At 38.5% G+C, this 16,069-nt stretch overlaps 1 protein-coding gene across 1 annotated transcript; it reads left to right on the top strand.

Annotated features, from left to right (window-relative positions):
• The first annotated feature begins 12,453 nt into the window (after positions 1-12,453).
• Positions 12,454-15,364, top strand: dbx1a (developing brain homeobox 1a). Its single transcript, XM_067451967.1, has 4 exons — positions 12,454-12,888; positions 12,978-13,079; positions 14,342-14,544; positions 14,771-15,364. Exons 1-4 carry the CDS (start codon positions 12,540-12,542, stop codon positions 15,074-15,076), a joined length of 960 nt encoding a protein of 319 aa, XP_067308068.1. The 5' UTR covers positions 12,454-12,539; the 3' UTR covers positions 15,077-15,364.
• The last annotated feature ends 705 nt before the right edge of the window (positions 15,365-16,069 follow it).

The following is a 16,069-nucleotide window of genomic DNA, read 5'->3' as shown; positions in this document are numbered from 1 at the left end:
AGACACATTCTTTAAATTTGAATCCTCAAAAATCTGTATTACATCACTAAAAGTTTACAAAACAAAAATAAATGAAGGAATTTTCACACCAAACATAAAACGAAGAGCTGGGAGTTCTGTGCAATGAATTACTTAGACATTACTGAAACAACCTCACATTCATTAAATAACAGATTTATAGTCATCAGGCCACTTATAGTTATAATTCATAAATATACATAAATTACAGTCTTAAGGCACATTAACACTAAGGACAATATATCGTTCTAAAAATTATTTTAAATGTAAAAGAATAGCACAACTATAACAATAATGGCACGGAGAAACAATATCATTGGAATTCACGGTTCAGGAATATATATTTTTTCCTCAGTTGAAGAACATAACAAATATTGAATATAGCCAATCAGAATCCACCCTGCTTTAAAGAGCTTGAGCATTATAGGTGTCATGAACGGGCTTTTTAAAGTATTTTTATACTGTTGTCTAAGGTCAACTAATGACATTTGTGTGGTTTTTACATTCAAAAACATCATAACTAATAAGTAATAGGCTATTTTCTACACTGGCTTTGAGGCTCTCTCCAACAAGGTTTTCTTAAGATCAGAAGTTATCAGCATATTGTTGCATGTTAAAGCACTCAACAGGTATAAGACGCTACTGTCCTACTCTCAGCATCTAGGAATTTTCAAATAGAAGAAGAGGCAAGAAGAACGTTTGCAGTGTTTGTGCTGAATAAAACTTAGATTACCCAACTTCAAATCCACTTCAGCACACTTGTGCAGCTCTAAAGCCTGAGAAAGTGTGCATAGAGGTAATAACTGGCCTTAATTAGAAACTTCACTTTCCCATCATGCTCTTCTCCTCCAGATTAACCCCTGAACAATTCCAATCAACAACCTCGGTCTGATGAGGGCCACAATTGACTTGCATGTTGGAAATCCTCTACTCATACTCCTGGTGTCAGTGGAGGGATCCCATTAGACACAATGACGGTGTGCTTTATAATGGGGGAGAGAAGCCAATTTAAAGCCTTCTTCTTTGTCTAATCAGGACCGACTGACTGTCATTAGTTTCCACTTGGGGGAGAGACTGACTGTGTGGAAGAATGGCCGGAGTCAGCTGAGGACTCCTAAGGGCTCTATGTCAGTCTAATGAACTGGGGTTCTTTGTGGCTGTGTTGGGTTTATTATTGGGTTCAGAGGCCAGGGAAAAAGGAGAGTGCTTCAAGAAGAAGAGCTGGCAGGCCAACTGCTCTGAAAACGTATCCAATGCTGCTGTTGACATAAGATCGCGACACAATCTTGCTACTATTACAGCTAGAAGCCTCCAGACAAAAACAGATCAGCTTTGGGTTTATTTAGGGTTGATTTGTCAAATATTCCGTCAAGTGGAATATTAAATATCAGCTTTGGTTCTGTTTTTGTTGATCATTTCATGTTTTTATATTCATAATTCAATATTTAATGCATGTAATAATTCAAATTCACTCTCAAGTTGTTCCAAACCATATAAAAGGGATTACAAGGGGGTTAAAAACATTCTCAAAAATATATTTTTAATATGATATACTTTTTGTTCCTTTCCTTCCTTTTCCTTTTATACAGGTTTTGGAACAACTTAAGGGTGAGTAAATGCAGTCTCGTGTGTAGTATTAAACACTCTATACACACCTCTTCAAGGTATATATGGGTGTTTCTATAGCTATTGCACTTTTGGACCTCTGGACATTTAGAAAAATAACAATGTCCAACAGTTTATATATCACTATATATGTATCACTGTAAAATTCTGTCATTTTTCTGTTGATTAATTAAAATTCTCATCATAATGCCATTTAAACTATACATCACAGCTTAATTTGAGGTTAGTTAGTTGAGTTTATTATTTTAATGTTATTTTATTGACATTAAGGCTGAATTTATTTTAAAAACATAAATATTTATTATTGCAATTTAAAATAATGATTATTGAGGTATTTTTTTGTGGAAACAGTGACTGTTTTTTTTTTTTTTAATCAATTTAATGGATCCTTGCGGAGTACAAGTATTAATTATTTATTTATTTTAACTTTGAGATTCCCTTAATTGTCGTCGTTTTCATCACATATCACATTCACTAACTTAAAAAATTAAAAAATGGGGAAAGATTTATCAGGGTCAAATAAGTCTGATAAAAATAAATCCCCATGAACATTAAAGCAGTTGAAACCCCACCAATATATGCCACATCAGATTCAGATTGTAAAGATGACATGAAGACATATCTGAGTCAAAACATCATTCTGAAAGGAAAATCTACATTAAATCAAGTAAGGTTATACGTGATTTAAGAAACACAAAGCTTTTGAAGCACATGTGTGCAGGTCTGCTCTAATAAAACCATTTAAAACTTGCTTTCATAACAAAAACTGCAACCTAAAAGTGCTCAAAGATGCAAGTTTACAAAGTTTACAAAGGCAATGTGTATAGCATGTGAGCGCAGCAGGTTGTTCTTGTGTAGCACCATTCATCTCCACAGAGAGGCTGTTCTCAATCCTCTCAGTAAACGTGTGAGAACACGCAATGGCCTCAGACGTATTAGAGAATAATTACACTTGCGCTCTGATGCACTGCCATTCAGGCAGGCCGGACAATATTTCAGGGATTAGAGATGTCAGTGCCACGGGCATCTTCAGAGAAATCAGAGGCACCAGGCTCACATTCTTATGCAAAAGGAGGGAAGTGTTTGGATACTTTGATACAACCCCAGAATCCCCCCACGCCACACACACACACACACACAGCCTTCAAAAATCAGTTCAATGAGGCTGAATACACAAAGAACAGGGAGACAGATGCTCTGTTGAAAGAATCTGCTAGAAATATCATGAGAAAATCATCACTATTACCACTGCTCATGCTTAGGGTTGAGGACTTCAGAGAACTCGTAACACCTCATACACTGTTTATGTACATAAATGACCCCTACCAAAATGATATTTCACCCAAAAATGAATTCTGTAAATGATGACAGAATTTAAAATTTTCACATTTGTATGAACTATCCTGCAGCATGTGGAGATGTGCTATTGTTTTCTAAAAAAATAAAGAAAACCCCACAGCAACAACAAGGCCACTAAAACTAAAAACTGAAACATAGGGGTGGCTCTTATCAATTGGGCCAGTAAGCAAACACCTAACAACCACTCAAAACACCCTATAGCAACCACAAAAAAAATAAAAAATAAAAATAAATAAATAAATAAATATATATATATATATATATATATATATATATATATATATATATATATATATATATATATATATATATATATATATATATATATATATATTTATATATATATATATATATAATTTATTTGTATTATTAGACACCCCTTCAAATCATTGAATTCAGGTGTTCCATTCACCTCTATGGTAACAGGTGTGTAAAAGCAAGCACCCAGTCATGCAGACTGCTTCTACAAACACTCTACGAACATACAGAGCGGGGTCAGCTAAACAGCTAAACTTCCAAACCTCCAAAATTTGTGGGGCCTTCAGATTTGCTCAAGAACAGTGCGTAGAGAGCTTCATGGAATGGGTTTCCATGGCAGAGCTCCTAAATACCACTTGCCTGACTGCATTGTGCCAAGTGTAAAGTTGGTGGAGGAGGGATTATGGTGTGGGGTTGTTTTTCAGGGGTTGGGCTTGACCCCTTAGTTAGTGAAACAAACTCTTACTGCTTCAGCATACCAAGTCAATTTGGACAATTTCATGCTCTCAACTTTGTGGGAACAGTTTGGGGATGGTCCCTTCCTGTTCCAACATGACTGCACCAGTGCACAAAGCAAGGTCCATAAAGACATGGATGAGTGAGTTTGGTGTGGAGGAACATGACTGGCCTGCACAGAGTCCTGACCTCAGCCCGACAGAACACCTTTGGGATGAATTAGAGCGGAGACTGTGAGCCAGACCTTCTCGTCCAACATCAGTGCCTGACCTCACAAGAATTCCATAAACACACACCTAAACCTTGTATAAAGCCCTCCCAGGAGAGCTGAAGCTGTTGTAGCTGCAAAGGTTGGGCCAACTCAATATTAAACCCTACGGATAAGAATGGGATGTCATTAAAGTTTGTGTGCATGTAAAGGCAGGTGTCCAAAAACTTTTGCCAATATAGTGTATATTGGAGAGAGTTGCTCCTCCTAAGAATCAAGAGTCATATGGGTTGTCAGATTGAGAACATGCAACAGGAATGCACGCAATTGACAATGGAAAGCAAAAAATCGTACACTGGAAACGGATCAGCTAATGTATATATCTGCAATATTTTTATATCCGAGGCTTTTTAGGTCGGTCAAATCTGTGATCTCTGACCCAGGAAATTTGCAGGCTTCCATGGCTGCAAAACACAGTGTTTTCTGGCAAATAGCAAAGGAAATACTCCTATTGAGTTAATTAGCAGTGGGTGGAATCACACAGACCAAACAAAAAGGGAACGCACATTTCAAAATAACTGTAGCATTGTTTTTTGAAGAAACAAATATGTCAACTCAGCATGTTTCCTAAATATCTGCAAACATATTCTAAAAAACAGTCTAAAAAATGACATACAGCACCTTTAAGTAGGTCATGAGTAATTTGCCAGAAATCATATGGTTTAGGAGGAAGAAACCATGTTTTTCATGGCTTTGGTACACTCTGTAATGTTTCTAGGTGATTACATCATGATGTGGGGAAACAATGCTCTGGCTGGTCTAATGAGAACATTGGATACACCTCATAAAGTTAACTAAGTTTGCCTACCAGACCAAACTGTGACACAACAATCAGCTTGCCTGTCTCAGATCAGGGTTGCTCCCTTTCTTTTGCTTCCAAACTTCTGTGCATTTCAAGCTCCATGAAATCTCTTTTCCTGTGAGTTTAGAGATGCCAATGGGAAAATATTTGGGGTGATTTGAGGTCCAGGAAAAAGGCAAATGTTGGGATAGATGGATGGATAGATGGATAGATAGATAGATAGATAGATAGATAGATAGATAGATAGATAGATAGATAGATAGATAGATAGATAGATAGATAGATAGATAGATAGACGGATAGACGGATAGACGGATAGACGGATAGACGGATAGACGGATAGACGGATAGACGGATAGACGGATAGACGGATAGACAGATAGATAGATAGATAGATAGATAGATAGATAGATAGATAGATAGATAGATAGATAGACTCTAAGAGACAAATCAAAATCCAAGACCATTTTGAAAATGGAATATGCCTATAATCATATGGAAATGGTCAGTGATGGTCTTTTAACCCTTAAATCATTTAGGCCAGTGACTAAAGTGATGCTTAACAAGATCAGTCAATATAAACTTATGTCAGTGCTCATGACCAGTTTCATGAACATGAATGACTATTGAGCTTTAAAGCAGGCAGAGCTTTGGTCACACTTGGTTCCTGCCATCAGGGGGCTGCCCACTGCTGTGCCCGAGTGCAAAGTCAGTCAGAGCTCATTAGTACCGTTTGCCTGACTAAAGTACCTGCCCATGAATCTAATTCAGTGCGATGACCGCAGGGTTCATTACGGCTCACAGCTTTTAACCTGAATTTGCCCGTATCCTGGTTCAAGAGTTCATATCCTCTTTCATTTAAAAAATAACACACAAAAAAAAGAAAAAATCTGATCATTTGAAGAAAAAAAAAAGACACTTTTCTTTAATATTAAAGTAAATTAAAGTTGATGGCAGATACGGAAAGAAAATCTGAAGCTCACTGCTTGTAGAACATGATGTCTTGAAAATGTACTTTACTAAAAAATTACTAAAAGTGGATGGATGGATGGATGGATGGATGGATGGATAGATGGATAGATAGATAGATAGATAGATAGATAGATAGATAGATAGATAGATAGATAGATAGATAGATAGATAGATAGATAGATAGATAGATAGATAGATAGATAGATAGATAGATAGATAGATAGATAGATAGATAGATAGATAGATAGATAGATAGATAGACATCCTCAAATTGGGAGCATGAAATTGTCCAAAATGTCTTGGTATAACTGCCAAAACCAGACTCATCCATCACACTGTCAGACAGAGAAGCGTGATTGGTCCCTCCAGAGAACACGTCTCCACTGCTCTAGAGTCCAGTGGCGGTGTGCTTTACACCACTGCATCTAATGCTTTGCATTGCACTTGGTGATGTAGGGCTTGGATGCAGCTGCTCTGCCATGGAAACCCATTCCTTGAAGCTCTATACACACTGTTCTTGAGCTAATCTGAAGGACACATGAAGTTCTGTAGCTATTGACTCTGCAGAAAGCCTGCGACTTCTGCGCACTGTGTGCCTAAGCATGTGCTGACCCCGCTCTGTGATTTTATGTGGCCTACCACTTTGTGGCTGAGTTGATGTTGTTCCCAATTGCTTCCATTTTGTTATAATATACCATTAACATTTGACTGTGGCAAATTTAGTAGTGAGGAAATTTCACGAATGGACCTATTGGATAGGTGGCAGCCTATCACAGTACCACGCCTGAATTCACCAAGATGCTCCTGAGAGTGACCCATTGTTTCAAAAATGTCTGTAGAAGCAGTCCGCATGCCTAGGTGCTTGATTTTATACACATGTGGCCATGGAAGTGATTGGAACACCTGAATTCAAGGATTTGAAGGGGTGTCCCAATACTTTTGGCAATATAAGCCCCTTTCACACTGCGATTCCGGCAAATACACAGATAATGCGACCCGGCATTTGTTCCCGGACCGCTAGATTTGGTCCATTCACACTGCCAGCGAAATACCGTAATATGTGCGCTTTCACACACAACCCGTAACGGTCCTGGATCAAGTTGAGACGTGACATCCGGATGTGACGTATAATGGCGAGCGATCTCAGCTTCAGCGCGGAGAGTAAGGAGCTCCGTGGTCTCGACTTGTGTCCAGTTTGCGCACATTTCTGCTTGTTTAATTTTAGTTTCTTTTGTATACGAACACTCTCTGCGTTTTAAACACCGACTAGCTCTTCTGGCACTGCAGGGTTGTATTAGTGAAAAAACAAGCTCTAGGAGTCGCACGATAACTACGTACACGTTGCGTCATTAGTTTTGGCTTTTGTTCACACAGCGCTCGTCCCGGATCAAACCCCGCAATGTTACTAGGTCCCCAACCCGGCTTCAATTCGGTAATCAATTCCGGGACGTGGTTGCTTTCACACAGAATAGATAGATTCAGACAGACAGACAGACAGACAGACAGACAGACTCACAGACAGAGACAGACAGACAGACAGACAGACAGACAGACAGACAGACAGACAGACAGAGACAGAGACAGACAGAGACAGACAGACAGACAGACAGACAGACAGACAGACAGAGACAGACAGAGACAGACAGACAGACAGACAGACAGACAGACAGACAGACAGACAGACAGACAGACAGACAGACAGACAGACAGACAGACAGAGACAGAGACAGACAGAGACAGACAGACAGACAGAGACAGACAGACAGACAGAGACAGACAGAGACAGACAGACAGACAGACAGACAGACAGACAGACAGACAGACAGACAGAGACAGACAGAGACAGACAGAGACAGACAGACCGACAGACAGACAGACAGACAGACAGACAGACAGACAGACAGAGACAGAGACAGACAGAGACAGACAGACAGACAGACAGACAGACAGACAGACAGAAAGCAACCACTAATCTTTGCTTCAAAAAATGCTAAATTGTATTCTATTAAGCAGGTATATATTACCTACACCAAACCTTATAATAGAGGACAGACAAGCACACTTTGACAAAAGACACTGAAAGGCAGCGCTTTCCTGCTGTTATGCTAATGCATCAGATCGCTTCAGTGAGAATTATATGTGAATTAAATGAGGTTTTCTGGGTTTTTTCCCTCTAGGTAAAGCAGGGGAGATTAAGGCGCTGTGGCTGTGACAAAACGCAGACTGACATAAGTACCCACACTCACTCAAAATCCGATTACGCACACAGAAACGTGTCAGCGCAGACCAGGCGACAGGCACTGGAGTCCCTCTGTCCTCCACTTAAGTGACTTTCTATTTCTCCTGGGCCTCATCCATGCAGACACATCCACACAAACATTACCACCTACATGGACACAGTTCACAAGACAATCAGAAACTGTTTGAGATGTTGGAAAAATTTGATTAATCCTCTGATTATTCTGCTGGGACGCTAGACATACATCAATAGTGGAAAATAAAATATTAATTTATGCATCAAACCACAAGCATTAAATAAAGCAATTATTATGAAGCAATATATTTGATATGGCACACAAATTCACTATCCTGAAGCATATCAGACCTTTATTTTGTCAAAAAAAAAGGTGCTGTGGCCACTAGTAAAAGGTGATTCTGTGCTTTCTACGTAGCTGAAATTTATGTTGTTACATAATGTAAAAAAAAAAAAAAAATCAAAGTCAAACCCTATCAGGGGCATTTTGTCATCAACGAGCAATTAAATTTGCATTGCGTCATGGACAAAAGTTATGCACAAAAGATCTGCCTCAGAGAAGGCCTAAGCTGTCACTGCAATTTTAAAACTGGCCTGTAGAACAGTGAATAGCTTGGCTTGTTCCTGTTTTTGAGTCTGGAGAACAATAACTCCATGTTAAGAGGATTATAACAGCACCTGTTATGCACCCAGCCAAATAGGAGGGACATCTGAATTTAATAGTCTCAGAAAAATTGTCTCTGCCGTCCCAGTCCTTTCTTCATCTAAACCTGCAGACACGTCGAACGATGACAACCAATGGAGGGTTCAAGACTGAAGGGCAAAGAAAAAACGCTAATCCCCGCTGTGACCAAATGCGGTTTGGCTGCCTGACATATCAAAGAACAGGTGGACCGAGACCAGGCGTACTAAAGGCTTTGTTCGATAGATGTGTGCTTTTTGTAGGGTTATGTTAAATGCCGAGTTAATATCGATTTAATGCTTGTCAGCAGTTCTATATATTTTTCTAGTAATGCAAATCCTCAGAACGTTTGGAAAAATCATGCTTTGGCAGAATGGCCTGCTATATCATCTGATTATCTGTGATATATGAAGCATAACATATGTATCTTAAAATTCATTTCAAAGAACTGAAATTCTGCTTCTCAAGGGGGAACTTGCAGTTACAAATCTGGAAGACTTCCTGTTTGTCTAAGCCAATGTTTTAACTTCACTCATAAAAGGGGAGTAAACAGTTAACCACCTGCCAGACCCAACACCCAGTAAAACTATCCCAAAAGAACCCTTCATGCATGGGTAATATATTTACTCAGCCCTTCTCTTAACTAGGCAATATTGATGCCAGATAATGCGCAAGTTAATCTATTTAGTATATTGTTGTGAACTAAGGGAACTAGACGGCACCGTATAGCTGCTCCCCTCTCCAGTGAGCGCACTTAAGTCGAGGTGTTCCGGAGGGGGATAATATCTTGGAAATGTGCATTTAATGGGTTTAATCAAATCCCACCAGCTGTTTTTAGCCTTTGCGAAAAGAAAAAAAAATGTGCCAAGCTTCCACAGCTATTAGAAATTAGCTTCGGTCATCGAGACTAAGCCATGTTTCCAGCTAACCATCTGCTAGTCCGCAACAATAGAAGGATTTTCCAAGCAAAGAAATATGGAGTTATACAAAAAAATGAAACATAACGGAAAAAAAGGCTTTGTTTTGTTAATTTGCCTTATCACTTTTACAGAACATGTTTGTGTGCATTTCTAAAAAAACTAAAACAAAATAACTGGTATTACAGAACAAATTAGCCAACTCAGACAAAAACTCTTTCAGATGTACATTAAACGAACAAGTGTTTTGTAAAGAGAGTAAATAATGTCTGTATTCACTTCTTAAAACGCTAAAAGTTCTTTTGTAGGGATAGGGTTGGTCTAAAGTAATTATAATTAGCCTAAATTAACTACAATAGAAGTCTATGGGATGTCTCTAATTAGATCCCTATGTAAACGTGCGTGTGTGTGTGTGTGTGTGTGTGTGTGTGTGTGTGTGTGTGTGTGTGTGTGTGTGTGTGTGTGTGTGTGTGTGTGTGTGAGCCTGTTTATGTGGTTTATGAGGACACAAATTTGTATAACTACATGGGTATTACACTGGTATTACACTATAAATGTGGTTTATGAGGACATATCAAATGTCCTCATAATTCAAATGGCCTTAAAAACCTACTAAATGATGTTTTTTTTGAGAAAGTAAAAATGCAGAATGTTTCCTGTGATGGGTAGGTTTAGGGGCAGGGGCAGTGTAAGGGGATAGAAAATACGGTTTGTACAGTATAAAAACCATTACGCCTATGGAGAGTCCCTGTAAACCACATAGACCAACATGTGTGTGTGTGTGTGTGTGTGTGTGTGTGTGTGTGTGTGTGTGTGTGTGTGTGTGTGTGTGTGTGTGTGTGTGTGTGTGTGTGTGTGTGTGTACTTTCTTAGTGGCAAAAAGAATACACAAAAGTTAACTAAATCTTGCTTTGGACACACTCACATTCAAAAATTACAGATATGTAAATGAAAAATAACTTATTTAATAATTTTCATGGTGGGAGTTTGGAGTCCTCTCATATAGTTTGATATAGTTTAGAGTGAGCATGCTAAACATTAAGGCAAGGTATTTATTATGTCCATTTAGTTAATTTAGGCCATCTGATTTTGTTATATCTGATACACAGGCCTACGACGAGAACTTTTAAAAAAGTATATATATATATATATATATATATATATATATATATATACACCATTGGTGGTGGTTGAAGAGATTCTCCCTTCTTTGTAAAGCGCTTTGAGTGCCTAGAAAAGTGCTATATAATTGTAACGAATAATTATATATATATATATATATATATATATATATATATATATATATATATATATATATATATATATATATATATATATATATATATATATGTATGTATGAAAGAATTATAAAGATGAAAAGCAGAGGGTTGTAAATAAAACTAGTCCTATGAAATGCATAGGGCCCCATCTCACATGCTTGAGTGCTTTAAAGGGAGTTTATGCCGCAAATAGTGCAACCTCGACGATAAAGTGTGTTCAAAAGACATGAAACCTTAAGACTTTCGACACATATCCAGTTTGCGATGATTGTTGAGAGATAAATTGCTGAGATAAGGGTTTAAAAACCACTCACAATGTATGCTATATTAGGTCGTATTATTGTGATATAATAAGACCTATATATACATCACATTAATTTCTCTTAAGTACCTAGAAGTGCCAGATCTAACATCTGATCAATTCTGGGGAGAACTTGCGTGTGTCCAGTGACAGTCTCTCATATCAGTTAAATACGACTTTAAATGCACCTCTAACGCATGCGTTTCAAATCACATATGCACTTTTATTCAAGCGGTTAAACTGGCAGAATAAGCCTCGTCGTCTATAGAAACAGAGATCGGTGTGTTTTTGTGTCAGAGATCTTTGTGGGGGTAAAAGAAAGCGAGGCGCGAGCAGCTGAGGGTGACAGTTCACGGTTCAAACGGAGCTGCACACACGTCTCGCGAGCGTGTGTAAAGTGAGGCCCCGGCCAAAGTGAATGAAGACTTGCCCGGTTTCAAACACGGGGGGATATATCTTACACATCTGTCATGGCGATTCAACACACAAATCCATTTAAAGCTGTACTCCGTGACAGAGCCCAGATTAGATTTCAGAAAAGTATACAGCATAAATGATTATTAAATGGGGGTTTTATCGTGACAGGCAAGGGGACGGTATAAAACAGGATAAGAACTGTCCAAAGACCATTAGCCTGTTGTATTTATATTTTAAAGTACGTCTCAGACTCTTTACATTTGTTTAATGCATTGGATTTATATTTAGTAACTGCTTTGAATCCGACAACAATGCTCTCACATAAATAAATAAATAAATAAATAAATAAATAAATAAATAAATAAATAAATAAATAAATAAATAAATAAATACAATTACCCTGCGCTTATAGTGTTGAAACATAGCCTGCATAATTTTGTAAAAAAATAAAATAAAATAAAAAGTTATAGTAAAGTATTTTCATTTATTTATTATTCTGTACTCACTTATAATGCAACTAACTAACTAACTAACTAACTAACTAACTAACTAACTAAACAAATAAATAAATAAATGGTTGGTCGATATGCAAAATTTATGACCAAATCTTCTTTGTCAAGCGGCATGCCCTGGCCATTCAAATCTTATGAAGTCTAATCCAATCATAAATTGCTCTATCGGACCAATCAGGCACCTCCGAGGCATCATTCAATGGGACTCAAGCGGAGGACTTTATTGAGTCTCATTGTTGTAGCTGTCAGCCCTCAAAGGACCCTTACAGGGGCCTGGATATAAAGTGCCCCTTCTCAAACGGAGACCTCCAGAAGCAAATCGCCTCTCGTTCAGTCCACAGCTTGGCAGAAGAGACTTTTCTAATACTAACAGGAGTAACCGTATCGTTTTATTTTCGCTCTAAAATAGCCGGGACAATGATGATCCCCAGTGTTATTGCACCTTCTGCAATATATTCAGCATTTATGCGTCCTGCAGCACCGTTGCATTCCCATTTCGCAGCTCACCCGAGCTTTCTAGTGGAGGACCTGCTGCGCATCAACAGACCCAGCGGTTACCTGCACCAAGACGCGCACTCGCCATGCGCCTCTCCTCCTACATCGACATCTCTTTCCATCCAGGATAACTCCAGGCTTTTGGACCGAGTCAGCCCCAGTCTCACGGAGAAACATGGATCTTGCTCTCCAAAAACGCCAGTCTCTAGCAAGGATCCAACCTACCTCAAGTTTGGGGTGAGTGCCATCTTGGCACCGTCACCAAAGAAAGGTGAGTGTTTAAATAGACCCAACATTTCCATTGATACGACCAATAAAGTTTAAAAACAGCACTAACTTCTGTTTGATTCTCTATTTTAGCCACATCTCCCCCCTCCGTTCACGGCATGCATCCCAAAGGATTCCCAGTGCCTTATTTCGATGGTTCATTCTGCCCTTTCGTCCGTTCCTCATACTTCCCTGGTGAGTATTCAGATTCAAATGCTCGTACAATCCACGTAAGAGTCAACACTGTACTAAAGAGATGCAAAAGAGTTAGACTTAGTTTAATCGACTAGCGACGTGAGGTTAAATTACTAGTGCGCTTTTGGCGCAGATCTTTCCCACAGTGAGTGAACATTTCGGCCTGCTGACTGCCAACAATGCAGTCAGCACCATGACCAATCTGGTCAGCTCCCTCCGGGGCAAACCACCCACAAACCGGCAAAGATAGACTTTTAACCAGCGACAGAGGGGCGTTTACCAGTCATGGACTAATTTGCCCATTAAGAGACATTGAGCGGTTTCAATATTCTCACAAGACCACATAGCGTGTGATTGGTGTTTGTGGAAAGAGTTGCAAAAGAACAATATCAAGAGCTATGGGTTTAGAATGGAGAGCGAGAAATCAGAAAAATCGACAAAATCGCAGACAAAACCCGTTGAAAATGTTGTCGCAGCTGCCAAACATCACCCTCAGCTCATTGCGCGCGAGACGCACACTTCGGCTTGGAAGTGCTCCATAGGCTGCCTACTTCTCATCGGGCTCCTTAAAATACGAGCTTTAAATGCTCTTTTGAGGCAGTAAATATCTTTAGTCTATTCTTTTATAGACGCCACATGATAAAGGAGCACGACTCTTTTCACTGCGCGCGCTGAATACCTTAACAAAACAACTTGAGCGCTCTCAATTGCTTTTCGTGTTCATTTAATGAAAATTATTTGAGGGCAAAAAACGCGGTCCCCGGTCATCAGTATTCCGCCATGCAGTTGCGTTCAGTTTGAAAGTGTAAATCTGCTTTTGTGGCAATAATATATGGCCTTGGCCGTCTGTCCGGAGTCTTTTCTCTGCCAGTTCATTACTACACAATTACCGTTCACGGTATATTAACTCCTCTGTCCTTCACTGGGGGGCTCGTAGAAAAGGATACTCTGCCTTTTTACCATACCAATGCAGCGTGGATCCGGCCCATGTGCTAATTAGTCACCTCGTGCCATTTCACTCAAAACAGGGAGAGACATTTCAAGAGAATAAATTCAAAATAATGATGGTAATGAAGAAAAGATTTCTTTCTCCCTGATCATTCAGCACTTCAGATTGTCCCTGGGAAAAGCAACACCCGATTGCCCTTAGTAACGCAAAGTTAACTTTTAGCCTCGTGGGCGAAACAAAATAACACGATCTGAAACTGGTGAATGTGTCCATGAATGCGTTATTTACCTTATGCTCTTGTCTCTTGTTACAGCTCCTTCATCGGTTGTACCCATCCCTGGAACTTTTTCCTGGCCGCTTGCTGCGAGAGGGAAGCCCAGAAGAGGGATGCTCCGCCGGGCTGTGTTTTCTGATGTGCAGCGCAAAGCTCTGGAGAAAATGTTCCAAAAGCAGAAATACATCAGCAAGCCAGACAGGAAAAAACTCGCATCGAAACTCGGACTTAAAGATTCACAGGTAAATATCAGGAATATATAATATAATATAATATAATATAATATAATATAATATAATATAATATAATATATACATTAGGCTATATAAACACAAACTTTTATGTTAGATGCGATTAATTTATTTGATAGAACTAAAAATAATTTAAACACATTTCATACATGTTTTATTTCTTTAACGTCACTGTTAGCTTCAATACTTAACGATACAATCCCATCTCTTCAAACAGGTCAAAATTTGGTTCCAGAACCGGCGAATGAAATGGAGAAACTCCAAGGAGAGGGAGCTTCTGTCTTCCGGAGGTTGCCGAGAACAGACCCTGCCGACCAAAACAAATCCGCACCCAGATCTCAGCGACGTCGGTAAAAAGTCCTCTGATGATGAGGAAGATGAAGACGACGCTTGCAGAGACAGTCCTCGCGCATCACATTTCTGCCTTTCACCGAGGCGTGAACTTTCAAACAGCACTGATTCCTGCATTTCATTCAAACACTCGGACTTCTCTGAATCAGATGATGAAATAACAGTGTCATAACTTTATCGGCGGCGTCTGTATTCAAGCACAAGTGTACGCAATAACCATGATGTGGTTTTATCGGCGTATAATTTCACTTTTGTTTGTAGCAAATCTTTTCTACATCACTTTATATTTACTTATTTGGAAATTCTTCGCAAAATGATTTTGCTGTGTCGCACAGCTGTTGGGGGAACTGTACAGTATTTTGTACAAATATTTTTGTATGGATATTTTATACCAAGAATTTTGAGTTTTAGATTCTTTATTAAAGTTGTAGACGTATGTATAATTTATACGAATTTATCTCGTTGTGCCACATTGTATGCATATGTATATGTTGAAAATGTTTTGTATGGTTTGCAAATAAATTGTAAATTTCATCTTCACTTTTTTGGGTGGTTGATTAAAAATGACTCTGAATAATAAAAAATAAAAAAATGTTTGCAAGGAACAATACAATATAGCCTAAGCGCAACAGGCCGCTTTCAATATTTAATATTTCAAATGCGTTCTTTAAATAAAGTAGAATTATAAAAATAAAAATAAATAAATAAAATAAAAAACAGCCACCATTGAAAGATATATTGAGCTCGCCTCGCAAAAGTGTTTTTGTTTAATCCTCGAGGTTTTTCTGTGCTGTTGTTTTTTTTCTTAACCGTCTTCGTTTCGCATATCCTGACCTGAATAAGCGGCTCTAATTTGACCACAAGCACAAACTAAATTGACAGAAGAATTTAATATAAATATTAGCCATAGAAGATATTTCTCTGGAATCATACAAAACGTTTTGAATGAATAAATAAATCTCAATTAGAATATGCATCAAACAGACAGAGAACATTAAATCAATGATCTAATGGTCTCTATTATAGATCAGTGCATTCAATATTTACCCAATTCCAATATTCAATATTGAAATAATATTAATGAACTAACTTAAATAAATTCAGTAAACGACGCACTAGGAATTGTGCACCGAGATCCGAAACGAATCAGTTAATTGAAATGAAC

This window comes from Pseudorasbora parva, chromosome 1 (assembly GCF_024679245.1).
Source record: "Pseudorasbora parva isolate DD20220531a chromosome 1, ASM2467924v1, whole genome shotgun sequence".
Taxonomy (NCBI): domain Eukaryota; kingdom Metazoa; phylum Chordata; class Actinopteri; order Cypriniformes; family Gobionidae; genus Pseudorasbora; species Pseudorasbora parva.
The sequence above is the reverse complement of the archived record's forward strand: the minus strand, read 5'-3'. Positions and strand labels throughout refer to the sequence as shown.

Bases quoted from the DNA above. Each gene is read 5' to 3' on its own strand.
- dbx1a (XM_067451967.1), top strand. From the start codon at position 12,540: ATGATGATCCCCAGTGTTATTGCACCTTCTGCAATATATTCAGCATTT. The intron at 13,080-14,341 runs GTGAGTATTCAG...CTCTTGTTACAG, and splicing joins CCGTTCCTCATACTTCCCTG to CTCCTTCATCGGTTGTACCC. The intron at 14,545-14,770 runs GTAAATATCAGG...CTCTTCAAACAG, and splicing joins TCGGACTTAAAGATTCACAG to GTCAAAATTTGGTTCCAGAA.